The sequence below is a fragment of the Poecilia reticulata genome, chromosome 11 (genome assembly GCF_904066995.2).
Source record: "Poecilia reticulata chromosome 11, P_reticulata-male-v2, whole genome shotgun sequence".
Taxonomy (NCBI): Eukaryota; Metazoa; Chordata; class Actinopteri; order Cyprinodontiformes; family Poeciliidae; genus Poecilia; species Poecilia reticulata.
In genome coordinates, this window is record NC_088840.1 from 10086348 (window position 1) to 10113998 (window position 27651).

At 42.1% G+C, this 27651-nt stretch overlaps 1 protein-coding gene across 2 annotated transcripts; it reads right to left on the reverse strand.

Moving 5' to 3' along the window:
• tax1bp1a (Tax1 (human T-cell leukemia virus type I) binding protein 1a) lies at nt 1-27635 on the reverse strand. 2 transcript variants are annotated; one of them, XM_017307575.2, is made up of 18 exons: nt 27489-27635; nt 26585-26700; nt 25011-25225; nt 20258-20360; nt 19557-19744; nt 18209-18364; nt 13782-13930; nt 12561-12651; nt 12264-12449; nt 11112-11360; nt 10811-11002; nt 10616-10688; nt 9499-9968; nt 5619-5705; nt 2545-2731; nt 2250-2458; nt 1811-1893; nt 1-604 (listed from the first exon to the last, which is right to left on the reverse strand). In XM_017307575.2, the coding sequence occupies exons 3-18, from the start codon at nt 25197-25199 to the stop codon at nt 394-396; spliced, it is 2823 nt and encodes a 940-aa protein (XP_017163064.2). In that variant the 5' UTR covers nt 25200-25225; nt 26585-26700; nt 27489-27635; the 3' UTR covers nt 1-393. The 2 variants fall into 2 exon arrangements, with proteins under 2 accessions (XP_017163064.2, XP_008419853.2); XM_008421631.3 differs by having other exon boundaries at nt 11109-11360; nt 27489-27634.
• Nucleotides 27636-27651: the final 16 nt, after the last annotated feature.

The window sequence follows — 27651 nt, forward strand, 5'->3', positions numbered from 1 at the left end:
TTGTTGTGTTTTTTTTTTAGATTTTCTTTTCCCCCCCAAAACCACAGCTTTTGACTTTTTTAACAACTACCTCAGTTAACAGGAGGGAATTTTGTGATTCAGAACATAAACATGCTCTTTAAAACATGCCTCATTGGGGCAAATAAAAATAAAAAGCCATGACACTTCTGCCAAATTCTGCCTCACTCGATGTTCCTTTTGAACGAATGTTTCTGCACATCCACACCTTCCAGTCCGTTACCCGCTCACAATTACCTTCTTGCAAACCAATTAGATCGCACAAAAAAAAAGATTTAAAAAAGTGCTAAATATCGCGTAATTAACAAAATAAAGCAATACCTTGACGACGTACGCGTACCTACGCGGTGTGTTGGAATTCGCCGCTTCGCCCCCTCACTCGATCTGCTCGAAGTTGAGGACGTTGCCGTCGAAGTGCGTGAGGACGTGCCTCTCGAAGAGCTGCTGCTGACAGTTGAGGGGGAACTGCTCGGAGCAGACAGGGCACACCTTCCAGTGGCTCTCCACGTGCTGCTCGAAGCTGCGCTGCTCAAAGTGTGGCGGGAAGATCACCTCGCACAGCGGGCAGCGCTTGTGGACGTCCGTACTGCAGACGGAGGGAGGAAAAAAAAAAAAAAAGAAAGGGCGTCATCTCAAAAAGTGAGAATAGAAAACTAAAAAGGTATCGCCTTTTAATCAAAATATTCTCAGTTATTCCCTCATCAGGAGTGTTGCTTTGATTCTTTCATGCATGTTTGAGAAATCCTTTAATCTCCCATGGCAACCGCTCAGCTGTGCAAAATGGTTGGAGGTGCCGAAGGTGCATTTCCTCATTTTTTTCCGCCTGTGAGCAGCAGTTTCTAGTTTATGCCTTACAAAGCAGCCCCTCTCTCCATGGCTCCCCCCACTAAGCCCCTTCAGACTAGCCAGCAGCAATTAGCAAACACCTAGTGAAACTGAGCATCTGCTGAGCTCGTTATACGATCTACTTCTCAGTACAACGCTGGTAAAAAACCCGTGAAAGGGTTTATGAGGAGCGATGTTGTGATGACTTTGTAAATGCAGAGTTTCAAGGCATTAAATTAGCTAGTAAAAATTTTAATAATTACTTGGTTATGGTATAAAATGATGCTGTGTGCCTGGAAAACACATAATACTGCCTCTTTTAGTAGATTTAATCATGGGTAATTTTTACCACGCTACATGTTACGTTCACGTCACATCGCAATTTATTTCTTATTTGTTTGTTAGTATGAAAGAAACCAATTGCGTATTTGAGTCAACAGGTTCAAAAAGTGACTCTCGTGTCCCAGTTTTGAAAACGGTGTCAGAAAATTTAAATATGATTTACTTGAATGTGTTTACTGCAGTTAAAACAAGACATTGGTTTTGCTTTGTGGTGAAATAAGAACTTTCAAAGGTATAATCATTCCTCTTTTTTATTTTGCATAGTGGCAAAATAAAATCCTAGAAATTCTGACACACATAATCACAAGTCCAAGTGTAAACTCTGTGTCACAGAGGGTAAAGAAAATAAAAGCAGGCATTATCTACGTGATTGTTCATTGAAATGGCCCAACATTATAGATGTATTAAAGGAAACATACATACAGTAGGCACACTTAATATTCTCGAACATTGGCTTATGAAATACATTCAACAAGTACTTTTGATTTCAGTATTTGAAGTATTGTTAAATGCAAATTACTTTTACTCAAGTAAAAATGCTAGTGTGATACTTTTACCAGAGTACATTTATTATTATTATCATCATCAGTATTCCTCTTTTCTTCCTTTACCGTGTTTTTGTTACCTTGAGTCAAAGCAGAAGCTACTCCTCACTTCACTGCGTCTGCTGGACTGATGGTCACACGGCTTCTGAGCTCTGTCACACACCTTCAACACACACGTACACACACAAAAAGAAATGGTGGCGCAATTAAAAGCGAGGTCCAGCCTCTCTTCATTAATCTTTCTCCTAAGCTCTTTGGGAGCGACATTAATTACGGCTTAATGCAAATGAACTTAGTGCTGTGCTTTTTAAGAGCGGGCTGTATTTTCCCTTCGGTGAGCGATGGAGAAGCCCCCCAGAAACAGAGACGGGCAGCGGAATTACGACAGGAGGGCAAAGCCTGGACATTAAACATTCATGTAGCTGAAATTAACGCGGTGAGAAATGATGTGCTTTAAGCTTGTTGTCATGAAAAATATACTGCGCTAGAGATACAAACTCCAAGTTGGAAAGCTCTTACTTTTTGGGCCTCCTCTGCTGGAGTCTCCATGTTCTCCGGGGGAGTGGTGCTGCGGGACGGCTGGATGCAGACCACCTCCTGGTCCCAGCCTGGAGCTCCCGGACCAGGGCTGGGCGGAGACGCCGGAGGTGCGCAGGGAGCTGTGCACAGCGGCGCTTCGGGTGGAGGACGGGAAAGGTGCTCAGGGGACAAGACGACGTCCGCCTGGTCTACGTTGTGGGAGAAAATGGAGGCGTTATAGTACAGGCAGCAACGTGGTTGGCGGAGGAGGTGCAGACGTTTCCCTCTGTCTTGCCTTTAGATGTGTCGGTGGAGTAAGGATTGCCGTACTGCAGCTCTGCAGGCCTCTGTGGGACGAGCGGTGGTGGGGAGGGGTCCTGTGGGTAGGGGAGCGGGTAGCGGAGCACCATGGGCTGCTTGGCCTCGGCCCCCTGGATGCCGGCCTCCAGCTCTCTCTGTCTGGATTTGTAAAGCTGGAGTTCCTGGGCAGGAGAGATCATCCAGGCAGTGAGGGAAACCGTGGCTCAACGGGAAGAAGAATAACCGCAGCTTGCAATCTGAAACTTGTGGGTTAGATTCCAACTCCCTCCTGCTACACGCCGAGTTTCCCCTGGGAAAAGTATTTAGCACCAAGTTGTATACCTATCTGCATATCAGTGTAACACTAAGCTTGTTGCAATAAGCAATTAATTAATTAGTCAATTAATAAATTAATTGCATGATAAATTAAAATCAGCTAAATTTTCATTCTGATGATTATTTATGAAGGGCAATTTTGTTTTACAGCAAACTATCTTTCCACCTTAAAACGCAAAATAATTTTGTTGAGATTTTTTTTATCTGCTCATATTGAAGAAACAAAGTGAAATTTTTTTTGCTTTAATAACAGTGGACAGTTTCCTAACGTACGATATTTTTTCGATATTTTTTTTCCCCCAATCTGGTTGAAATCTTTTAGTCTATTCCCAGCAAGAAAAAATTTGAACTTTCTTTAAAAAAAAAAAAGCAAAAAACATTCTATTATCAAAGTTTAATAAATTAATTAATGTGCCTCAGTCATATTTTTGTGCAAAATGTTGATGGACATTTATAGCCCTACTTACTATGAAATTAAAATGAAAAGAACGCACGACTGTTAAAGAGAATCACTTTGTGCCTCGCAGTTTCTGTTACAGAAGTGACTCGCAGTTTCTGTTACAGAAGTAGCTTTCTTGAATTGCAGGTGGGGGTCACAAATGCCCTCGGACCACACTTTGGACATCCCTGGCTCTCTGAGACACCATAATCCATTTTATTAATGGTTTATAAGTGATTTTTATTTCATTTGTGTTTTGGTTGTTGTTTTTATTTCAGACATTTAAGTTGTTCTTTATAAAATTAAAGTTCATTGGTCTTGCATCATTATCGCATTATGACTACATTTCTTGAAAAAGGTCTCCAGGCAACAACATTATCGTTTATCGCAATAAATACTGGGACAGTTTATTGTCCAATAAAATTTTCTCTTGTATGCAAGACAGCATGCGTGTTTGTGAGTGTAACTGTGTTAGGCTGTATCAAAGTAACCCTTTTTAAATATTTATTATTCAAAACAGGATTAAGATCCGCGCATCACTTTCCCTTCATTTCACAGTTCTCCACTGCTTCATGTTGGTCTGTCACATAAATCCCAATAAAAAAAACAGTCTAGTTGTAATCTGGCAGCATGTAGAAAAGTTCATTTTTTATGCGTTTTAAATTTTCAACACTAAAGAAAATTTATTCCACTTACTTTACTTTCTTGTCGGTTTTCTCTTAGTTGTCCACATTACATTTTGTCTCTTTTTTTTTTTTTACAAGGTTTATGCATAAAACATCAAATAAGCAAAAGCCTGATCAAAGCCCATTTTCAGCTTTTGGTTAAAAGAAAAAAAAAATAGAAGAAACAGATACAGTTTGAATTTATAGTTCACTTTCCCTAAACACTGCTTTTGCCCTTTGTGATCATATCTGAAGCAGGAGCATTAGTACCCTACTCATTACTGTAATGGGTGTCACAGTCTGGCTCCTTTCTCTGCTCTGGCTCTCGCTGCCATCCAGCGCCTCCTCCCATCCTTGGCTTTTTAAAAAATCCTCCCTGACCTCCTCTCCTGATGACTTCATTAGTGCGCTGCTATCAAGTTTAACATTTAAACCAGGGTTGGGAAGGTGAAACAGACACGTAACGTGGCATTTGCACTGTCTAATGGCACTGTACCGGCGGGCGAAAGAGGCAGGAGTAGCTGTATAAATTAGTGGATGGGTGGCGAGGTTTGACGGCGAGGAGCTGGAGGGGATCGAAAGAGGAAAAAGTCAGACGAAGCACAAAAATGGTCGCGTGATTGAAAGGGATCATTTTACTAGAGAACTAGCGGAACTGTGAGAGCAGCAGCATCATGCTATGGGCATGGGAGAGATAGGAAAAAAAAAATGTTAAAGACGGCTAAAGACTTGAGCAACGGGTCACCTAGCAACAGGTCAATATATCTCTTCGCTAGTCTGTACCAACATTATTTATGCAAGCCATTTTTATTGCTTAGTATTGCCATGAATTCAGAAGATAGTCATAAATCTAATGTGTAAAGTTTTGAAATTGTCTATAATTACCTGAAAACTATCCGCTTTAGGCCTGTTGACACTTACAAAATATGACAAAATACAAACCCAGATGAAGCCAGAAAACTGAGCCAATTCTAGACAATTACTTTAAAGTACAGGCGCCGATTGATCCAAAATATTGTTAATACCAAGTCGGTATGAGTATTGGTTCGACACCACCGTGGTAAAATCTATAATTTAGTTTCAGATTCCCTCTTGAAATTAAATTTTTGTATGTTTTCTCATTTGGTTCAATTGGTATATGAAATCGATTTTGCACCCAGCCCTTACACCTCTATTTTTAACTGTTCATCGTCAAAGTTGCTAAAACATAAAGAAAGCTCAATTTTGTACCTGAAAAACACAAAAAAATAAAACTGCAAAGTGTGAAGGGGGGCAAATGACGAATAAGCAGACAAAACCCCTCAACATGCAGCCAGAGCTGAGATGGAACGGTTTAGGTTAAAGTGTGATCATGTTTTAAAATGGCCTAGTGAAAGTCCAAATCTAAATCACATTAAAAATCAGTTGCCAGACTTGAAAACTGATCCTACTACAAGCTGATTGATTGTCTGATTTGAGTGAGTTTGAGTTTACTTTGAGTTTATGTGCGACATAAACTCTTGATATTATCTATTGCAGTTTGCCGTTTGTTACTGTGTGACAAAATGCAAAAGTTGAAAACCAGAAGAACCGATGGCAGCTCAGAACTAAACAGGACCAACACACTGGGTCGTCCTGGTGCCGTTTTACCTCTTGCAGCTGCTCCTTGTCTTTGAGAGCCTGGGCGAGGTTCTGTTTCAGCTCGGACACCTCGATGGCTCGCTCCGCCATCTGCACCTAGCAACAGCACACACACAGACAGACAGACACGGTAAAAATCACGTCAAGGTCACCACAAACACGACACCATCCAGTGATGTCTAATAAGGCATTCTTTGAATGTTCTGAATGCTGAATAAAATTCCTAGCAGGAACGCTTTCTGCCAGATAAGATCATCTTGTCACGCATTCAGTTTGTGTCAACCGCTGAGCGAGAACATCCGCGTGCCAGCGCGCAGGTGAGTAAGAGCGCACAACATTCGCCTCGTGTTTACCCTGGAGCGTTGTCAAGTGCATTGGGGCCCTACTGTAAAAACCCACAAGTACGGCCAAAGAAAGCAGATCTGCGCTCCGGGGACGATGGAAGCGGGTCAGGGAGATCGTCGTAAATCCCTCACTTTCTAACAGAACCGACCCTGTGGGATAGTTTACATCGCCTGCTGCTTGCTCTCCTCTTATTTCACCCCATTTCAAAGGTCTCAGATCATCCGCCGACCCCCCTCCCCACCCGCTGCTGCTCTCATGGCTCTTCTTTCTGCCTTGTGTCTATCTGTCCGTCCTGATTTCATCACCCTTAAATTCTGTCTGCTTCTTTGGCTCCTCCTTTTAAATTCTCTTTCATCTCCTTTTGTCCTTTCTCGTTCTGCCCTCCTTTCTTGAATTTACGGCGTATCACCCCCACACGCGTGTCTCTTCGTCTCTCTGTGTATTCCACTCCCCCTTGTCTCCATCCTCTGGCTTACTCATGTAAACAGCCGTAAAGCACAGCGTTCTGCGGCGGACCGTCTCTTCTGCTCTCTCTCTCTCTTTCCAGACTCCGGGGGCCATTAAGAACAACCCTGGGCCCAGGACGATCACCTCTGCAAAGGAACTATATCAAAGTGAAGGGAGAGCTGTATTTACCGCCTGGATAAACACACACTTACTCACCAAGAGTAAGTGCCAGTCAGACGAAAGAGAAGAGAGCCCACCGTTCGATAATCTGCAAGCGCGGCGCGCAAACCAGTGCAAAAAGGATGAGACATTTATATTTTCAAAATCATTTAGACGTATAAAAACATGAAACAAAGATGAAGGAAAGCCACCTTGTTCGTATTACAAACCGGATTTCTAAAAAGTTGAGATAGTAAACAAATTGTGAATAAAAACTGAATGCAATGATGTGGAGATGGCAAATGTCAATATTTTATTCGTAATAGAACATAGATGGCAGATCAAAAGTTTAATCTGAGTAAATGTAACATTTTAAAGGAAAAATATGTTGATTCAAAATTTCAGTGTCTACAAAGCCCAAAAAAGTTGGGACAAGTAGCAATAAGTGGCTGGAAAAAGGAAATTGAACATATAACAAACAGCTGGTAGATCAATTAACACTAATTAGGTCAATTGACAACATGATTGGGTATAAAAAGAGCTTCTTAGAGTGTCAGTGTCTCTCTGAAGCCAAGTTGGTAAGAGGATCACCAATTCCACCATTGTTGCGCAGAAAGATAGTGCAGCAATACCAGAATGGTGTTAACCAGCGTAAAATAGGAAAAACTTTTAAGTTATCATCATCAATCATGCATAACATCATCAAAAGATTCCGTGTATCTGGAACAATCGCTGTGTGTAAGGGTCAAGGCCGTAAAACTCTACTGGATGCTCGTGATCTCCGGGCCCTTAAACGTCACTGCACCTCAAACAGGAATGCCGCTGTCAAGGAAATAACAGCTTGGGCTCAGGAATACTTCCAGAAAGCATCGTCAGTGAACACAATCCACCGTGCCATCCGCCGCTGCCAGCTGAAACTCTACAGTGCAAAGAGGAAGCCATTTCTAAGCTCCACCAGCTCAGCCGTTTGCACTGGGCCACGAGTCATTTAAAATGGAGTGAGGCAAAATGGACAACTGTTCTGTGGTCAGATGAGTCACGATTTGAAGTTCTTTATGGAACACTGGGAAGCTATGTCATCCGGACCAGAGAGGACAAGGATAACCCAAGTTGTTATCAACGCTCCGTTCAGTAGGTGCATCACTGATGATATGGGGTTGCATGGGTGCTTGTGGCCTGGGCAGCTTGCATGTCTGGAAAGGCTCCATTAATGCAGAGAACTATGTTCAGGTTCTAGAACAGTGTTTCTCAACCTTTTTCGGGCCAGCACCCCCCTAGCCTTTATCCAGGTCCCTCACCGCCCCCCACCAAAAAATTTGTAGGCTACTTTGCACTGACAATTATTTTATTATTAATGTTACTATCATTATTGTAGATGTTTTGAATCGGCGCACCGATTATGTTTTCCCGGACACTTCAGCGCGCCTTATGCTCCTTCAACAAGATAATGCCAGACCATATTCTGCAGCAATCACAACATCATGGCTACGTAGGAGAAGGATCCGGGTACTGAAATGGTCAGTCTGCAGTCCAGATCTTTCACCTATAGAGAACATTTGGCGCATCATAAAGAGGAAGGTGCGACAAAGAAGGCCCAAGACGATTGAACAGTTAGAGGCCTGTATTAGACATAAATAGGAGAGCATTCCCATTTCTAAACTTGAGAAACTGGTCTCCTTTGTCCCCAGTCGTCTGTTGAGTGTTGAAAGAAGGGGAGATGCCACACAGTGGTAAAAATGGCCTTGTCCCAACTTTTTTGGGGTTTGTTGACGTCATGAAATTTTGAAACAACATATTTTTCCCTTAAAATGATACATTCTCTCAGTTTAAACTTTTGACCTGTTATTTGTGTTCTATTGTGAATAAAATATTAGACGTTGGCACCTCCACATCATTGTATTCAGTTTTTATTCACAATTTGTTTAGTGTCCCAACTTTTTTGGAATCCGGTTTGTAGTTAGAAACGCTGAAATGTGTTGGAAGACCTCAAAATAAATTCATCTTTCACTGCAGCAGTATAATCTCAAAGAAAAGATGTTGAAAAATCATTGAATTCAATTAATTATTCAGTTGAGAAGAATAAAAAAGAAGTTTATGAAATAATTGCTCTAACAAAATTTCCAGCTGTATAACGATTAGTAAGCCCAACAACTAATTTAAAACAAATCCAACTTGGACCCTTTTTCTTATTTACACTTTACTTTTCAAGTTAATAATTTTTTTAATAACTTAATAATGCTGGGTTAAATTATATAGAATCAACTGTTTTAATTATAAATTTAAATTCATGTAATAGATTTATTTATGGCATGGCAATAAAAATACCAGTCATATTGTTTTAGATCTATTTTTTTTGTCATCAATTTACTTAATTACTTTCCCCCCCGTTTTCAATACGTTTCAATGTCCCACAGAGAGAAACATATCCATCTTCTTTTCTGCAAAGGTTTTATGTCTTTTTTTTATTGTAAAATCTAAAAACAAAAATGGGGATATTCAAAATTTTCCTAAAGTAGACTTCATTAATAAAATGTAAGTTACCACTTCTTTTAAAAGGTCTTGTAACATTTTCAGCTCCAAATAATTTTTAATTAGCTGAACTCAAGGGAACTGTGGCTTCTACAATGGTAAAGTTTTCAGATTCCTGGTCTGGTTATTTGGGACTTTCTTGTTTTCCTGTGGAGCAATTATGATGTAACACAAAGTCAACAACTCGACTTAGTTAGTTTACCAATTCACTCTGGATTGTTTGATTATTGACATTGACATTGACATTGGAACAGTTTGGAATGAATTAGATTGCCGGTTACCACATATGCAACAGTTTGTACCAGTTTGTTTTCAAATATCTGTTTGGATTTGTTGCTGCATTAATAACGTGAACTATTTGAGACAAACGGAAAGAAAATAAGAGCGATGCTGTGTGTTCCCGTCTCACTCTGAATCGTCCCTCCTCGTCGGCCAACCGCTGCTTTAGCGTGTCGTTGATCACGCACTGCTCCCTCCACTTCTCCTCCATCACGGCCAGCTCCTCCTCCACCGAGCGCGTCTGCTCCTTCTCCGCCGTGCTCCTCCCCTCCACGTCCAGCGGCTCCTGGCCCTCCGCGCCGGCCCTCGTGTCCGCCTCGCTCTGCTCCTCGGCCCGTGACCTCTCGTCGCTCACCTCCACCCAGCTCGCCATCTTCAAGCTCTCCTCGGGCAGGTTCTCTTTCTTCTTCTCCTCCTCCTCACCATTTTCCGTGTTGTCTCTTCCAGCCGCTGCCGTGGCCTCCATCAGCGACGTCTCCACCTGTTTTTCCTCTGCCTCTGTGCCACTGTGGGCCTCCGCAAATGTGGATTGTTCGTTTTTTACTTCAGGGGTAATTGTCATGTCTGCTGCTTCTTGTAGAATTGCACAAGTAGGATTTCCTGCATTAAAAATAACTGGTTTAATATATAAGGAGACACTGCTGAGTAAATAAGGTAGACAGAAGTGTTTCCCATCAGTCCAACTAAGAATCATGAATCTCAGCACATTCTGTTGTTAGTTAACTATAACTATAAGATGAAAATAACTTCTAAGCATTCGTTGCGACAAAATTAGAAAAAGAAAAAAAAAACATTAACATAGGATGGCGCTGCCACCACCATGCTTCAAAGTGAGGATGACAGCTGTACTTTTTCATAGAATTCAAATTGTATTGACAAATTCTCCCACCTCAGCTGCCCACTGTCAGGTGAGTCTGCATCCAAAGAGCTAAAATAATTCACTCTATGACTTCTACAGGTAACTAGAAGCTTTTATTTAAATGTATCAGAGTAAAATGGGTCTGAATACAAGTGTGTGTGTTTTTATCTGTGAAACATTCTGAAAGCCATGTAAAAAAATTTATCCACCTCATAATTACACATTACTTTGGGTTGCTCTTTCATCTGGATTTCCAATAAAATACGCTGAGCTTTCTGGTTGTAATGTGACACAATGTGAAAATGTTTAAGGGGTTTGAATGCTTTTACAAGGCCCTGTAAGCTTCTGTGTGTGCGTGCGTGTGTTTTGGTGTGTGTAGCAGTCGCACCCTCAGTCGGAGACTCCGGACTGGAAACCAGCGGCTCCTGAGTCGTCTCTGTGGACACGTTTTTCTTTAACTCCTGCAATGAAACAAAATGAATTGTTGATTTAAGATTTAAGGGGAAGCAGGTTGGCTGGCTGTTCTCTCTATGTGTGTGTGTGTGTGTGTGTGTGTTATTTTTTAAATGGCTTTTAAACACACCATAATAACACCTTGTGACTCCGCAGTACTGAGCTTGGCCACCTGCCTGCGGAGGCGCTGACACTCCCGGTACTTCTCCTTGTAGTGCTCGGCAGCCATGTGGAGGCGCAGCTTCAGCTCCTCCACCTCCCTCTGAAGCTCCGCCTCTGCCTCAGACACCACTGCCGCGCCGTCGCCGCTCGTTCCAACGCCCTGGGATGCAAAAAAAAAAGACAAGCTCGGTGATGTGCGCTTCACGCATTTGATCCTGATTGATCGTGAAAGTAGCAATCCCGAGAGCCGGGGGGGGGTCACCGACCACCTCCTTGCGAGCGGTGCTCCTCATCCGGTCCAGCTGGCTCTCCATGCGCTGGCACTCGGCCTGAGCGTCGGCCAGACTGGCCCGGAGCTTGTCGGCCTCGATGCGGGCGCGGTACAGCTCGGTCATGGTGTGGTCGCGGGCGCCGGCCGAGTCCCGCAGCTCGGAGGCGAGCAGGGCTGCCTGCTGTCGGGACGCCTGCAGCTGCTCCTCGGCCTGACGGAGCTGCTCGCGTAGGCGGCCGAGCTCTGCCTAAACGCGTAAAAGAGATATTAATGTTAATCAGATTAATTACACTCTAATCACGATTAATTACTATGCCTAACTTTGTGAGCTTGAAATATAAATATGCATGCAGTTGTGATTCTTGCAAGAATGGGGTAGTGGGCAAGCCCCTCCTCCTGCCACATTCCAACGAGCAATTATCTTTTTTTGTTGTTGTTGCAGAAGTACTCAACAGCAACTAATGAAAACTTACTCCACTACACACGCACACACACACACAAGTAGTAACAAACTTGTTTGGGGAACCATTGAGAGATGAGATATATTTTATTCTCTAATTCTTGGGTTTCCCACCCTTTGTGATGGCACCCTGGGCAACTGCCCATGTAGCCCTTAAGAAAAATAGTAACTGGATGAACGTTATCATAATCTAATGATAGTCAGTTTTCTAGGTTTTATACTCAGGAAGGTTTATAGGACATCATTTTGCTTTGAATATTAATTTTAGAAATGTCCCTCTCCATTGATTTCCTATGGAATTTGTGTGATGAGGTGACAATCGTCCTCACCCAGCTGAGCGACCGGCGTAATTTGTGCATGAGAAATTTCAAGCTCATACATGCAGCTGTATGCAACACAAGAAAGCTGACAAATGTGCAACCTCTGTTGCTGTCGCAGAAAACGTTCATCTTTCGCTGTCGTTTGTTGCCCCCTTCGTGTCAAGTCCACAGCGAGCTGCTGTGAACTCGGTGACCCTCCGCGGGACAGAGGCTTTAAGGTCAAAATAATAGTTTGATTAATCTGCGTTTTGCAATATCAACATGTTAAAATTTTCAGATTAATCGCATGCGTTAATGTTGACGGTCCTAAGCCGAAATGGCAGCTTGTGTCACATTTTAGCCCTGCTTTCACGGTCCTGCGGTGCGAGACCTTGTCGTGTCTGTGCTCCAGCAGCTCCCTCTCCAGACTGTCTCGCTGGGCGACGCAGGCCCTCAGCCTCTCCAGCTCCTCTTGGAACTGAGCGATGGTCACCTCCCTGTTCAGCTCTACCGCCTTCAGCATCTGCAGCTCGGCGCTCAGCTTGGTGTTCTCCAGCTCGGTGCTGCGCAGGTGAGCCTAACGCGGGTCCCGAAGCAGAAGAGGAAAAAAGTTCAGACAGTAGATGGAAACAAACGCCTCCACAGCTTTATGATGTGAAATGTACAGTGTTTTGTTTTGTTTTTTCACCTTATAAAGATCTCTCTCATCCTTCTCGTTCTTCAGCTGGCTTTCAAGGGTGTCTCGCTCTGCTGTCAGCTTCTTCAGACGGTCTCGCAGACTGCATTAGATTAAAAAAAGTCTCTGTAGTCTTAATATCGTTGTACAGAACTTACTAAGGCTGGACGATACGGTCTAGAATCAATATCATGATATATTGAGCAGTTCAACTGGATAACGTCAAATGGACAATAACACCAACACCCCCCAAACCATCTACTCCCCCTCCAGAAGTAAAGAATGTGATAGGTCAGCATAAATACTTCACAGTAATTGGGGTAATTGTGGTTTTTCGCAATTATTTTTATTGCCATTTAATGGTTTTAAAACTACAGCGTCTGCAAATAAATGAAGAAAACATGTACTTTTAGTTAAGAGTTATTGAACAAATAAGCACAACTGAACAAGTTTAGTTAGAAGTATAAAATAACTTCACTTCCAAAGTCCTAATTGAACCCAATATATTACCAAACAATTGATGACGCAACTATTTTTTTAGGGGAAATGAGCTGCAACCTCGAGACCTCTTGTGTCATGGCGCTTATTTCATGAACTTAACCCTCCCGCGGTCTACAGAGACGGGAGTCTCCACAATTTTTTTTTTTTTTTACTCTGTGCGCGGTTTACTAGGTTTTTTTTAATGTGTGGTTTCGGACAACCCTCCCAACCCTCCAGGCGACCACGTCGTTTTCCGCACTCTTTCTGATCGTCGCGCAGCTCGCGCTCATGATGCGAAAGGGTTAAGCGACGCTCGCTCCCCACGCGCTTACTTTTCAAAATAAAAACTCACGTTGCATTTTCAGGCAGCTCCCATACAGTCTCATCTCGATCTGCGGCTTCGACATTTTAAATTTTCCACATTTTCTCAACCTTAACGTCTGTTTTTCGCTTCTTGATATTGATTGGATGGGGTGCAGTCACATGACTTACAGGCGATACACGTACCGCGACGTCTTAAAAAAAAAGATATTAAACAGTCGGCATTTTCGACATGAGTCGATAATTTTCGATTTATTATCCAGGCCTAGCATACATAAGCCACGTTTGCAACACAACATAGTCGAGCTGCTGTAGTTCTTCCACGGACTGTACTGGAATCATTTTTGATAGAATTGGTTCTTTCACCATTCATATCTGCACGGTGCGTTCGTCTCGAAGCTAGCTGGTTCCATATAAGGATTCTCGCCTCACCAGTCCAGCTCAGTCTCCTTCTGAAGGCCCCTCTGGGTGACTCCCAGCAGGTCCTCCTCCAGCTGCCGGACTCGGTCTTTGGCCTCCGTCAGCCTCCTTCGTACTTCTTCCCTCTCGTCGGAGAGTCCCTGCGACGAGCGCAGCAGCTCCTGGGGGTCAAAGAGGGGGCCAATCAGAGCAGCTGATACAACGGCTTCAACTTGACATGGTGAAATTTTCCATGCTAATTAAATATTAACTAATTAATAAATTATTTTGTTCTTACTGGTTTTCAACATTATACCCAGGCTTAGGCCCAAACCTAATTTTTCTGAATCAACACCCCAGATTTGTTCAGAGGTCTAAACATTGATTAAGTTAGCTTTTAAATTTGGCTGTGTGTTAAAGGGCTATTTCACAATTTTTCCTGCCCTTAGATGTGCCCTATTTTAAAAATCCATAACGCGGTGTACTGCCAAGTCTGGACTGAACAATTCAAAAACAAAATACAGACTTTGTAAAGCACAATTTACCTTCGGTGATTTGGCAGTGTTTTGTTTGCCATCTAAATCAGAGTGAATTTAACAAGCAAACAGTTCTGATAAAAATTCTAATTATAGAAGTTATAGAGGTCTAAAGAGCTGTGTCTTTTTGGTTGAATGAGTGCAAATTTATCTGTGGGGTCTCCGTCAGAAACCCCCCCCCCCAAAAAAAAACAAGTGAAACTTAACAAACCCAAATCAAATCTCATGCATTTTTTTATTTTATTTATTTTAAGAACGAATGTGATTTGAAAAATTTTTTAATTAAATTTACTTTGACAGAAACATTGAAGCATTACTTTAAAAAGTCAAAGGAAATTTGACTTTTTAAAATATTTGATATTATTATATATATAGAGGCCATATTTATACTGTGAAGGAAGCTTCCCAAGTGGAGAGGTCAATATTGATAATTATGTAGTTTTTCTGTTTTAAATATCTGAAACAATATTACCAAACTGCTGGCATGACCTTTCCTGTTTTATTCAGTTTTTCCTCCACACTGTTGTTCTTTATTTTTCAGCATTTATGAGGTACTGCGGCAAAACTTGAAACTGCTGCTGCGCAATTACTCAACAGGTTGTTGCTAAGTAACCAAACAGCGAGTAAGTTAGTTGATACTTAGCTCACAGTGAGCTAAAGCCTTCCCTCTGCCTACCTCTCCCAGAATGCTGCGCGGTTCTGGATCGGAGTTCAGTACTCAATATTCTGTCAGATGTAGATGTATCTATTCATATTGCTCACGTGTATATCACAACATATATTGCCTTAGTTGTAAATAATTCAAAAATAGAAGGAAAATGACACAAGTTTTCAAAAAATTTTCACAAATAAAATCTGGAAAGTGTGGTGTGTATGTGGTCCCCCTTCTTCTAAAAAGAATGATGTGCTTCTTTGCGTTAGTCTGTCACATAAAGTCCCAATGAAAACATCTGAAACTCTGAAAGAAATATAAATATAAGACACTGTAAGGAAGACACAGCTGTATAAATAAATAAATAAATAAATAAAAAGCTCTAGGTAACAAAAGAAAACATGAAGTCTGTTTTTTCCACATGGTGTGTGCCGCCTGAAGAACATCCTGTTTAAACTTGCTGCACATTGCTACCGAATGACTTTAAATCATCGACGGCTAATATTAGAAGTGACAGGACAGCATAGCTTCTGCACACGCCTTTCTTTCAGGAGAAAAAAAAAAAAGAAACGCACCCACTTTCTCTTCCCAAATATACACACATGCATGCACGCAGCTACAGCTGCACATTAAAAGGACATTTAGACTGTCAAACCCAGACGGCAACAATCAATCCCACATAGATAAGAGTCCAAATGCACCCATCGGTGCACACTAAGGCCCCGTCTCCCTCTGGGCTTGGCTCTACATGGATCGCTGTATGATTTTTTTTACGGCTGGCATTTGGGAAGCACTTTAGCAGTGCATAAAGACCTTATAAAAAGTGTAGTCGTAAAATTAGCAGCCACAAAATATGTACTTATGTTTTCATGTTAAACTCAAAGGGATATTTTCATCGGGAGAGCCACGAGCTGACGCGCCCTCCAACAAGTCATATATCCACAGATGGACACGGCTGTTGAATGAGAAGCGGCACGGTATTAACAATGTGTGTGTGTGTGTGTGTGCGCGTGTGTATGGGTGTGTATTACCATTTAAATTTATGGCAATTTTGTCCTTCATAAAATAAGAGCAGCAGGCTAACTCAAAGCAGCCTGATCTCAACTACAGTGGACCTAAGCCCAAGGGGTCCACCAGGGGGCGATATGAGACCAGATTCAAACTTTCAGAGCTCTTGGCAGATTTCAGTGTTTCACCTCTTTCTGCTCTCCTAAAAACTGGAACCGGTGCCAAGCCAGTTCTCACCAACTGAGCAATGCAGCAAATAATAAAAAACCCCTACATGTGACTCATCCTGGGAAGATTGAAAAGGATTGACAAACGTCCAGGTTACAGATTTCCTATTTCGAAATGTGATTCAGTCTCTTGGTGATCTATCCCCTACAAAAGTAGCCCTGGAAGAGAAAGAAAGAGGCGAGGAAAAATAGTAGGAGAGCGGTGGCCACCGAATCGCGTGACTGAGCTGTGTTTGTCCCTGAGGTTGGGCAGGGCTGTTTTTTCATAAAGGCGGTTTTGTGGACTACCCTCCTGTCATTCTGCACACACAGACTAAAAGGGTTTTTGCAAGCGGGTGGCATAATGAGCGTGTTTGTGTGTGTGTGTGTTTTGTGCGTGTGTGAAGGCAAACCCGAGGGGCCCCGCTGGCGTGCGACCTGAATGCGAGCGCGACGCCTTGGTGCGCGCGTGCGTTTGACGTCATGTTTGTTCACTCTGCGGTCGAGATGGCATCGTCGCTGACGCCAGATGCCCGGGAAAAAACTGTGTCCCAATTCCGTTCTGGACCACTGAGTCAGGTCGTTAAAGGAAGGAGTGGGAGACGAGGGGGGTGGAGGGGAAGGCACGCAAACACACACACACGCGTGCGCACGCACACACGCTCACATAGCAGCAGTTTGAAGTGTGTCTGTCAAACGTGGGCGCAAATTATTCATAAATGTGCGGGACTTTGAAGTTTTCAGGTCAATGATCGTTGACAAGGACGCGGCTCCTAGCGGGAAGTGCTAGCGGCGTCTGGCTGTCCGTATACAAATCCCTGTTAAAAGCCAAGGTTTGGTGGCTTTTTAACAGCCACCAAACCTTTTTCCAAATTTTTTGTTTCTTAAACCATTTTCCAAATTTGGTTTGGCATAACACTTTTGCACAATTCAACTGAAAAAAAAAAAAAACAGAACAAATCTGTTGAATTAAAACGTAGGGGTGATCGGCCAGAAAATTGTAATTGGTGCAACCCTATTGAAGAAGCTGCAATAGCCATACAAATGCTTACACTAACACTAACACTTTGTACCAATAACTAACTATTTGCAATTGTTCAGTTTGAGCATTCAGCAAAAAAGGGTCACATCAAAGTGTCAATCTGGGACAAAAAAAAAAAGCAAAAGCAGAACTCCACAGCTTTAATGGTGCCTTGAAGACAATCATCATTAACAGAAGAAAATATTGCATCAGGGCAACAAAACAAAAACTGGATCTTTTCCAAAAATAAGGAGGGGGGAAAAAAAATCCCCAGTCAGCTCTAGGAAGTTCTGTCAACCTCTCGTTGTGAGAACGTCACCTCTATCGTGCTTAAAGCAAAGGAGTTGCAGAACTGAATCATTTTCTTCCAAAGAAAACACCCAGGCCTAATTTGTGACTAGAATTTTCCCGTGTAGGACAATGTTATGGTCTGATGAAACCAGACTTACCGTGCCCACAGCTAGACAATGTGGTGGCATAATCAAACATTAACTAAATTTGACCAGAAAATCCCCGCGGTCACCAGAGAGGGGGGCTGTGGCCACGAGACGCCTTGGCAAATCCGGTGAGGTTTGAAGAACATCAGCGAGACACAGTCAGCAAATACTGTCAAATTGAGAAAACTCAATACTGAAACTGGATGGAAGGGTACTTCAACAAAGTTCTAGTTTAAGTGCGTGGGAACTTGCGTGACCAGGTCGTCGGGGTTTTTCTTCTTTTTTTTTTATGTTACCCCCTAACAGCTTTGTCTGTTATTCATTCTACATGATAAATGTCATATTAAACTGGACACCTTCTGAAATTATTTACTGTGATCTAAATTTTTTACTCCATAAAAAGCTGGACTTTTAACAGGGGTGTGTGCACTTCTGAGATCCACGGCACACACAAACACACTGAAACTGTCCCACTTTCAGTCTCGACATCATCCAAACGGCTTATAATTTAAACGAGTGGTTGCGCGCGCAGATGCGCACAAACGGTGTGCTTTCGCTCGCTCGGCAACACGTCAGACCACTCCGCCTCGTCTGTCTGACCTGGTTGTGTGTCCGCAGAAGGCAACACGTCTCCCTCTCCTGCTCCCTCTCCTTGACCAGTTGCTTCTGCTCCTCCTGCAGCTGTTGTTTCTCCTCCTGCAGGAGGCGCATGGCCTTCAGCAGCTCCCTGCGCTCCTGCTGTGCCTCCTCCACACGCTGTCAGACACAAGGAGACAAAACAACCATAATGTGGCGCCAGTATCTGGAGATCTGGAGTTTTAATGTATCTTTTCTTGTTTTCTTTAATAGGTTCTGTGAGTGTCATGGCAAAGAAACTCTCTAAAGCATTCAGCAGCAACCTTTATGGGGTGTAAAAGTACGGTGCAACAGCAGAAAGAAACAAACTTGACATTTATTCATTTTAAGCTGAAAGACAAACCTTGACATATTTAGCCCAAAACTGAAAAGCATCTTTCCTGGTGTTAACATAAAACAATAAAAGTGTTTGCTTCAATTCATTTTTCATACTGAATGAAAGCGCTGAATAACGTCTCCCAGTGTGGCAATTCAAAATGCACACAGTGAGAAAGAATAAATACGCAAATTGCTTGACATAAAACTCTATTACATCATTATAGGGCCTGCCAGATTCCACCACTTGCTGGGTAAACACAAGCTGGAGGGTCTTCAGCATCCTGTATATCAGCATTACAAACGTCCTTGCACTCATTTGGCGTGGAGCGCTTCAGACAGAAGATTAATCGACTTATTTTCTATTGTGGAATCTATAGCAATAGAAACACACACACGTTCCAAGTTTGACTTCTAGTACCCATGACAACTATGTAGTCCTGAGGCAGTACACATACATACAGTCACACATATCCTTATATGCCAAAAATAAGATTAAGTGTTTGTTCTTTAAAACAAAGATTATGGATGTGGAATCGTCCAGTTTATTATGTTTGGCAAGTTTTAAAACTAGCAAAAAAATGTAAAAAAATAAAATAAAATAAAATGAGAAAAGAGAAAGTAAACTATCCCTTTAATGTAATTTTGTGCAGATAGCTACATGTTGCTCATATGTTAAATACGGAAACAAAAAAAAAAGCAGCTGCTCCAATCATATTTTATTTTGTAGCAAATAAAATGGGGGAAAAAGCCTCAAAATGGGCCATTTGAAACACAGTGGTGCCATTCTGCCACACGAAGAGAACCCGATTGTACGAATGCAGCAGGAAAGTTGGACCGATTCAGTTCCGAGGGCCGAGGAGCTGAAATGGGACAAAGATATACTGCCATGTGTCTGCCGCTGCCTAAAAAAAAGGCAGCTGATGATGTCAGAGTTGACTGCTTGGAGGTCAAGAGCAGAAAGACCAAATATAAGCAACGGTCGTGTGTGGTCTACCTCTAGGCCGGTCTTGGTGGTAACAACCAGTATGTCTGAGTTGCTGTCCTCCTCTGTGACAGTCAGCAGCTCCTCGGTGGGCGTGGCGGACCTGAACTGGAAGGGCGTGCTGGCACCTCTGATGTCCCCCGCGTGAGTGACGTAACAGAACTGGTAAAACTCCCCGTCCGACTTGGGGACATAGTAACCTGCGAGGGAGAGAGAAATAGGAGTTGCAGTATTAAAATTGTGTTTTATTTCCAACCTGTTTTGATATTAATACAAACAAGTGTTTCTGTCTATATTTACAACAAGTCCTTCGCATGCTGACACATCAAACAGCCTGTATTTACTCTGAGATTCAACCGGTGCTTTACGCTCTCCTCTCAGAAACGGAGCGGCGTCGAGTGGAGTCGATCCAGTAGCCGGCCGCTTTTACTGACTCCCAACGCACCGCAGTGTGAACTCATATTTTCACTGGGTAATATCTGACCATTCCAGGTCCAGTAAAAAAACCAGTCCGCAGACCCTCAGTGTGAGTGTGTGTGTGTGTGGTAGGAGAGGTGCACGGGTCCCAGGCCGTCGTTTGCGGTCGTTCTCCCTTATTAAATAAGAGTGCTGGTTTTTATATGCACCGTAAAATGGAGGAGTTACTTTGGAATACCCAGGCTCTGTATAGTGGTTTCCGTAATAATGTGTGTGTGGATCTGTTGAGTGCGTACCTTGAAACACAACAGTCCTGTGCACAGTACTTCCCGGCTCGTAGTTCTCAGGCATGGGAGACCAAAGGAAGGTGTAATAATCTCTGGCTGTGCTCCAACCCACCTGGGGAAGCAGCGTGCATGAAAAAAGATTTTAAATTTGAAGATTCATACAGTCCAAATACTGATTTTTTTTGGATACATGTATTACTTTTTACTTTCTGTCTGGAGGACTCAGCTCTACAAGTTCTTTTCTTCTACCAATGACAACTTTAAAAGCGTGGCTTCATGTATTCAGGTCCCTTTATTTCAAATAAACGTAAAGAAATCCCGGGCAAACGCCAAGGAGGAGTGCACCAATCGATCGGCCCTGATTTTCTTAACTTCAATAGATTGCTGATCTGCCGATTTTTACATAAGAAACCGATCCAGCTGTTTCCGCGAAGGCCTGAAAATCAACCACTGGCCACTTATGCTCTGCCGTGAGAGTCTGCATGTGCACAGTTAACAACAGTCGCCCCTCTGTTGCTGACTTAGCGACTTTTCAAACAAATAAATCAGTTGGCAGGTCAGGCTTATTAAGGATGGTTGATCAATCAGAAAGCTCCCATATTTAAATCATAGCATACCTATGTGTTACAATGGCCCAGTCAAAGTCCAGGTCTAAATCTAATTAAGAATTTGTGGCAAGAAATAAAAAATAACATCCAGTGGTGCTATCTGATCGAGACTGAGTTAACGCTTGCAGGTAGGGAGGGACCCTACCTGCTAACATACAATTATTTTGTGTTGCACATGCAGAATAATTGTATGTGTAATTGTTGCCAAAGGTGGTTGAGCAAAGCATTGATTCAATAATGCTGCATACATGTATGTGCATGCCAACACTTTTGAAGATCGCTTGTTTATTTTTAACTTTCGAACATTTTCAGAACCACAATAGAGATATGCACCGGATTATTTTGGTCAATCACATAAAATCCTAATGAAATACAAGAAGCTCGTGGTTGTAAATTGTCAAAGTCGTAGGAGAGGATGGATGGATGGATGGATGGATGGATGGATGGATGGATGGATGGATGGATGGATGGATGGATGGATGGATGGATGGATGGATGGATGGACGGATGGATGGAAGGACGGACGGACGGACGGACGGACGGACGGACAGACAGACACCTGGACTGAAAGATGGACGGACAGGTGGATGGGGTAACTGTGCCTCCATACGTTGCTTCGATTGGTCAGTTTGACTTTATAAGTTTAGTCAGTGACGAATAAAAAGAAAAAAAGGAAAAGGGAGTTGTTGTTTTTACCCCCGGAAATAATTTCTCGTTTTCTTAAGTCAGTCATGTACCACCAAACGTTCAAGTTAAATGTGTGACACAACTCAATCACGTGGTCGTATAAAAAATGTTAAAAAATAAAATAGTTATATATAAATTTATATTAAAATTAATATATGGAATAAGAATTACATCTTACAATTCAGTCACATTGTCTAGTTCACTATGAAGGAAATAGGGTGAACAAATTCGTTGCACGGTTCAATAAAAAAAAAGAAAAGAAAGAAAAATCTAAATATCCTGCTGTTAATATCCCAGCTAGCTAATAAACAATTACTTTAATAATTAATACAATGGAAAACAGTTTTATTGAAATGTTGAGTTACTTACACCAATCCCATAAAAGTTTCTAGACTTTCAAACTGTAAATCAACCGAACTACAGGAAGCATTTGTCAAAAGTGTCAGTTTTAAACGCATTGTTTCCTTAAACATAATCGCTGCGTCTCCCCACCACCCTCCATCATCACATAACACACATCGCATCTCGGCTGAAAAGTGCCAGTAGCAGTCAGCGTGAAGCCCTGCGCCAAGAACATTCTTTTCCACCTCCACCGGTGTCTCAGCCATGAGCTCGGCGCTTCGGTGGCCTCGCGCCAGCCTTTGCTTGTGCGGTCATGTGTGTGTTTGCACAAGACAGAAGAGAGAGAGAGAAGAAAAAAAAAAGGCATCAATAATTTTGCTAATTGCAGAGGTGAGGTTGACTGACGTTTGCTTAGACGTGGAGTAGCATTCCAGGAGAGGAGTGATGTTATAAAATAATCACAGGCAAGGCAGCTATCAATCACTCAAGGCCAAGTGAGAGGGGACAGCGCGATGACACGTTAATTATACGCTCGCGCAACGGGTTTCTCCCTGCCGACCCGGCGAAACATGTCGCAACTGAAAACCTACTGGGGTTTCCTTTTTGTTTGTCGGAGTGGTGTAAGAGTGGGCGAGTAAAAAACTTGGAAATGTGAGCGGGAGTTCTAAAATGTATTCTTCCCCCTCCCTAAAAAACGAAAAACACACACGGAAAACAAACGCTGTGTTATAGACGCGTGTTTAAGATGTACACTGTCCATGTTTACCATGTACACACAGCACGTGAATACTGCTGGAGGGCAACACCGTCCAGGAACGTGTTTGTTGCATCAGAATCCCTGCATCAGTGTGCTTGCATGACCACTTTTAGCCACTGGGAGGCGTCTGTACTCAACTTAAACCCACCGTTCCTGCCTGCTCTGAGTCACGCTCACAGCAGATCTCAGCTCTGCTGCTCAGGCTGGCTCTCTCACAGGTAGCGCAAAAAGATGGGATGGGAAAGAGGAAGAAAATATTCTGTCCCTGAGTCAGACCTGCGAAAAGTTTTTGCCTCTGGGAAGACATAAACCTTCATGCTAAAGACTAGTATTAACAGCTTTGGAGTGTGAAAGTCAACTGTAATCAGTTTTGTTTTAAAAAATTCCCCAGCGTCGTAACTCGAACTAAAACTTGCTGGCATCGCTTAAAATGTGCATCATTTGTGAAAGATCATAAGATTTTTTTTTTTTTTTTGGAATGGCGCTTTATTTACAGCGTCTTCTCTTTTGTACTACTTGAACTTTTTAACATTTTTGTGAGACCAACACAAAGTAGCGATTACCTGTAAAGGGGAAGCAAAATGATGGATGGTTTGTACATTCTTTTTACATACAAATCTAAAAAGGCGCGGCGTGTATTTATTTCCACACAATCCTGTGAAACCGACTGCGGTCTGATGACGTGTAATAATTAAAGTGACAATCTTAATACAAATTCAGCTGTTCTGCAAAGGCCTTGGTGTCGTGTTGAGAGAACAGTAGTGAACACACAGCGTCACAAAGAGCAAACACAGACATACACTCGGTTATAAAACAATCTCCCAAACATTGAGCATCTCAAAAGAGTTTTACTCAAAAGTGAAAAAAGCAGGAAACAACTACAAACTTACTGAGGTATGGATATTTAACTAAGCTAACAAGCTGAGTCAGGTCAGTTGGCAGAGTCCCACGGATCAGTTCGAAGAATTTGAAAGCAAAACAAAACATAAGGTGCATTCACATGATAGGCACGTGTGATCAGACCTTTTTGTGGTGTCCGTCTTGTTATGATCATGTGACAATACCGTCGGCTCCCATTGCTGAACAACTTTAAAGTTGATAAATCGGCGGCAGAGGCCATTTTTACTTTCTTAAAGAGTGCGCTTCTGTGTGACGTCTGCTTTCTTCTACTTATGCGGGTTGCTTTAGGGTCTTAAATTTTTGTTTGAAAACAAAAATTTGATTGCGATCGGATTTAATTTGTACAATGAATGACAAAAAAACAAAACAAAACAAAAAATAAACTAACTGGAATTGACACAGTCAAAGTCCAGACCTAAATAAATTAAAGAATCTGTGTCATGATTTATAAGCTGCTCTATACAGATGAGCTTAAGCTGTTTTGCAAAGCTAGTAGCACAACTACTAATGGTTGTGCACATAACTACTAACGTGCACAACTATTAGTAGTTATGTGTGAAGTCTGTAGAAATGTCTGGTTTTACAAAGTGCTTACATGAGGAGCTAAGGACTATCTTTTCCTTTTCCTTCTATATAACATCTATGCACAACTTTTTGCTATTCTAGCACACTTATTCCCAATAAAGTACAGTAAATATTGTTTTAGTTTAATGGGTATAAAGACGGTGGCAAGACTTTGCAACTATAAAATAAGGTCCTAATGAACGCAAAAAAGACAGGCATATACGTCAAAGAGGATTAAAAATCCACGGTCTGCTTGTTCCCTGACATGGAGCTCTGACCATCAAACGGGTTTCTTTAGCATGGATTACCATAATTACATTTTCCAATCCTCAAGTTTTTTTGTTTTTTTTTCCAAATAAACTCAGCATCTTTATTCCTTTTTAATTGAACTGGTGGATTTGAAGTTAGTGCTTAAAAACTACGATAAAACGTTTGTCTTTTGTCTTTACGAGACATTAAGTTTCCCGGCTCCCATTTCCTGTTAATTACGTGTGAGATTTGATGGCCCTGATAAAAGAGTCCAAGCAGAGAAGGGAAATGGGCTGATGGAAAGTCAACGGAAGGCGGATCGGGGGGCACATGTGAAATGATGGAAAGGGAAGGGGTCTTAATAAGAATCAGAGTGGTTCGTAAAGAGGGCCAAATGTGTGCAAGCAGCCCACCGTGTATACTCTTCCTTGTTCTGCCTGCAGAACAACCACACCAAAGCTTGCGGTAGGCTTTCAGGCTTGTAGTGACGAATCATTACTGTCGGGGCGGATGCACGTGTTAATGTGCTAAGTGCAAAACTACGGGCAATTAATGCGGCCCTAACACTTGTTTGTACCACCAGAAACCTGCGTAAATGGCTGCGATTTCAAAATAAAGATATTGAGAGCAAAAGTAAATTGCATTAACCGAATACCTTGAAAATGCCCACCCAGTCCTTGGGGTGGGGAGTAATGTAAGGGGTCAGAGTGTAACGGCACTCCAGGGGGGCCTGTGGCAGGAAACTTTTCCCCACGTTCTGGAAGATGACATGAGCGAAGTTGGATGTTTCCATGATGCTGACGCTGCAGCCAGGCGATGAGTCCACCACCTGGAATGATGACATCCTGCCCTGCTGGTCACTTCATTTGCCTGGAAGTGAGAAAAACAGAAGAAAAACAGTAGGAAATTGTATTCTTTCCCCTTCACACATATATCAGTTTGCAGAAGTCTTCCTTTGAATCGTTGTCACACTATAGCTATGAACGTCAATGTATTTAATCAGGATGTAGTGTGGAAGATCATCAGAAGACGTTACTGGGGGTCTGTTCTCAATATGCTTATAGGGGATGACATTTATTTATAGATGTATGGAGGACCACAATTTAGTATTTCCTGACTTTACTCTGTGTGGTACTGTTCCTGCCGTTTGGGCTGCGAGTAAATACTTGGGACGTTATATATCTGACAAAATGACTTTTCAAATGAAATGCAAAATCATGTATGCACAAGTTAATATGCTGAGACGTAAATTTTGCACGTCCGTTGTTCCGGTGAAAACTGGGCACTTTAAATAAGCCTATTGTCTCCCAGTGTACACTGGCCTTTAGTGGAGGAGCTGCAGAGAAAGCAACATTCAGAAACTCACTGCAGCATACAAGGCTGGAATTAGGTTGCTGCTTAAAATGCTAAGATGGAGCAGGGTAAGTTAAACGTTTGTTACTGCTGGTGAACCCACTCGCCGTGCTACATTGCAGAATCTCGCGGGCGTACAGTTGACTAAACAAATAGTGTAATTGTATCCCTGATAGATTCTCCATTTAGCTCAGTCATGTTTTATTCAAAGTCCTGGAATGTTTCACTATGGACCCATATGCGCCGCCAATTAAAGGTTCTATAAGGTATTGACTCATCCACCATCTTGTAACCATATATTCTGCTTCTAAAAGGTAAGTTAATAAAAGGGATCTTACTCTTCGGCAATAAAACAATTGCCAGAAGGAAACTCTGCTAGCAGCAAAGCAATCGTTTTTTAATAGCCAAGGGTCCAGACCTTCTGTATGAAGTGAAGCATAGAACAAATGGCTCTTTTTTACCAAGCTAGTGATAACCAAACATTGAGTATTAACAATAACAATACAGGTTTTCCCCCAGAAAACCTGCGTAGCCCAGTGGTAGAGACACTATGCCAGTCCACTAGCGGCCCACTATGTTTTTGTGTTAAAAAGTGTTCAACAAAAATTCTGAGGTGCACAAGTCAGGATCATAATTTGGAAATAATAGCATATGAAGCCAAAGGAGAGGTGCAGGGACAGCCCTCACACCCATGTCTATTAAACCGTCTTTACTGTCTCTGTTATTTGTAAAAACAAAATATGTATATATTTAAGATAAAACACTTAGCCTGCTGGGGGGCCAAGTAAAGCCTGGTGGCCCACCAGGATTATATTACACTGGGAGAAACAATGCCTTAGTTTTTCCAATTAAAGTTGTAATAATCATATGTATTACCTTGCATGTGAAAACTGTTGAGTAATTTCTCCTCTGTGGCTCTGAGGGAGTTCAGTCAAGTCAAAAATGACTTCATGGTGACACAAAGTTCTGCTCCTTTACCAGGTGGTAAAAGGCTGGAAAATAATAATAAATATGGTGATTATAATATGAAAGACGTTGTTTCCATTTCTCTATTCCCGAATAGGGAACTTGAATGAAGTGTTTGATAACTAGGATCAGTTGAAATATATTTTATTCAAATGACCATTTTTCCTTTTGTAAAGTGGCATAAACACACAACAGCATGTACTTCCATGCACTTTGTAAGCACTAGGATGGATGAATGTTGGTCTTAGACAATAAGATGGGGAATAAATCTGGCAATGTAAAAAAAAAAAGCTATGTAAATTTTATTCATTCCATACTTTTTCAGACCTGAAAACTCCAATACTTTTCCAAACTATGTAGGAAAATTGTAAAGGGGAGCTTAGGCTGATGGTAAAGAAACAAACACTTGTGAATGTATGCAGCTTTTTGACACCCCTGCCATTCTGTAATTTCACTCTGGAACCACAAAAAGGCAAAACATTCTATCAAAAAATTAAATTTTATAATGACTCCACCCAAGGAATTAACAGGGTAAATATTATGCAGAAATGCACATTTCAAAGCTGTAACATTACAGACAGAAGCGACGTTAGATCCACGATCGAGCAGCTAAAATACACTTCGGCCGAGTGAACTGTAGGTAAAGCAACCTAAGGCTTATCTCATTAAAGGTGGCTAACATTAGCTTGTGGACGGGCCATGTTGTGTCAAGTCACTACTAGCTAGCTAAGCATCATCCTCTTAGGGCGGCGAGCTCCATGACACATGACACACAAACACACACGAGCCAGTTTAGCATGAAAATAAACCTTACCTCTATTAAATGGCTTATACTTGTAAAGAAACAGAGACTTTCTTCGTCGTATATCTGTGTTTATTTTCCCCACTCTCAGCTCTGACGCTGATGCGTCTCTTCCTGAGAGAGGGAGAGATGATGATGCTGAGCTGCTGCACCAGTGATGCTGCGAGGGCCGGTG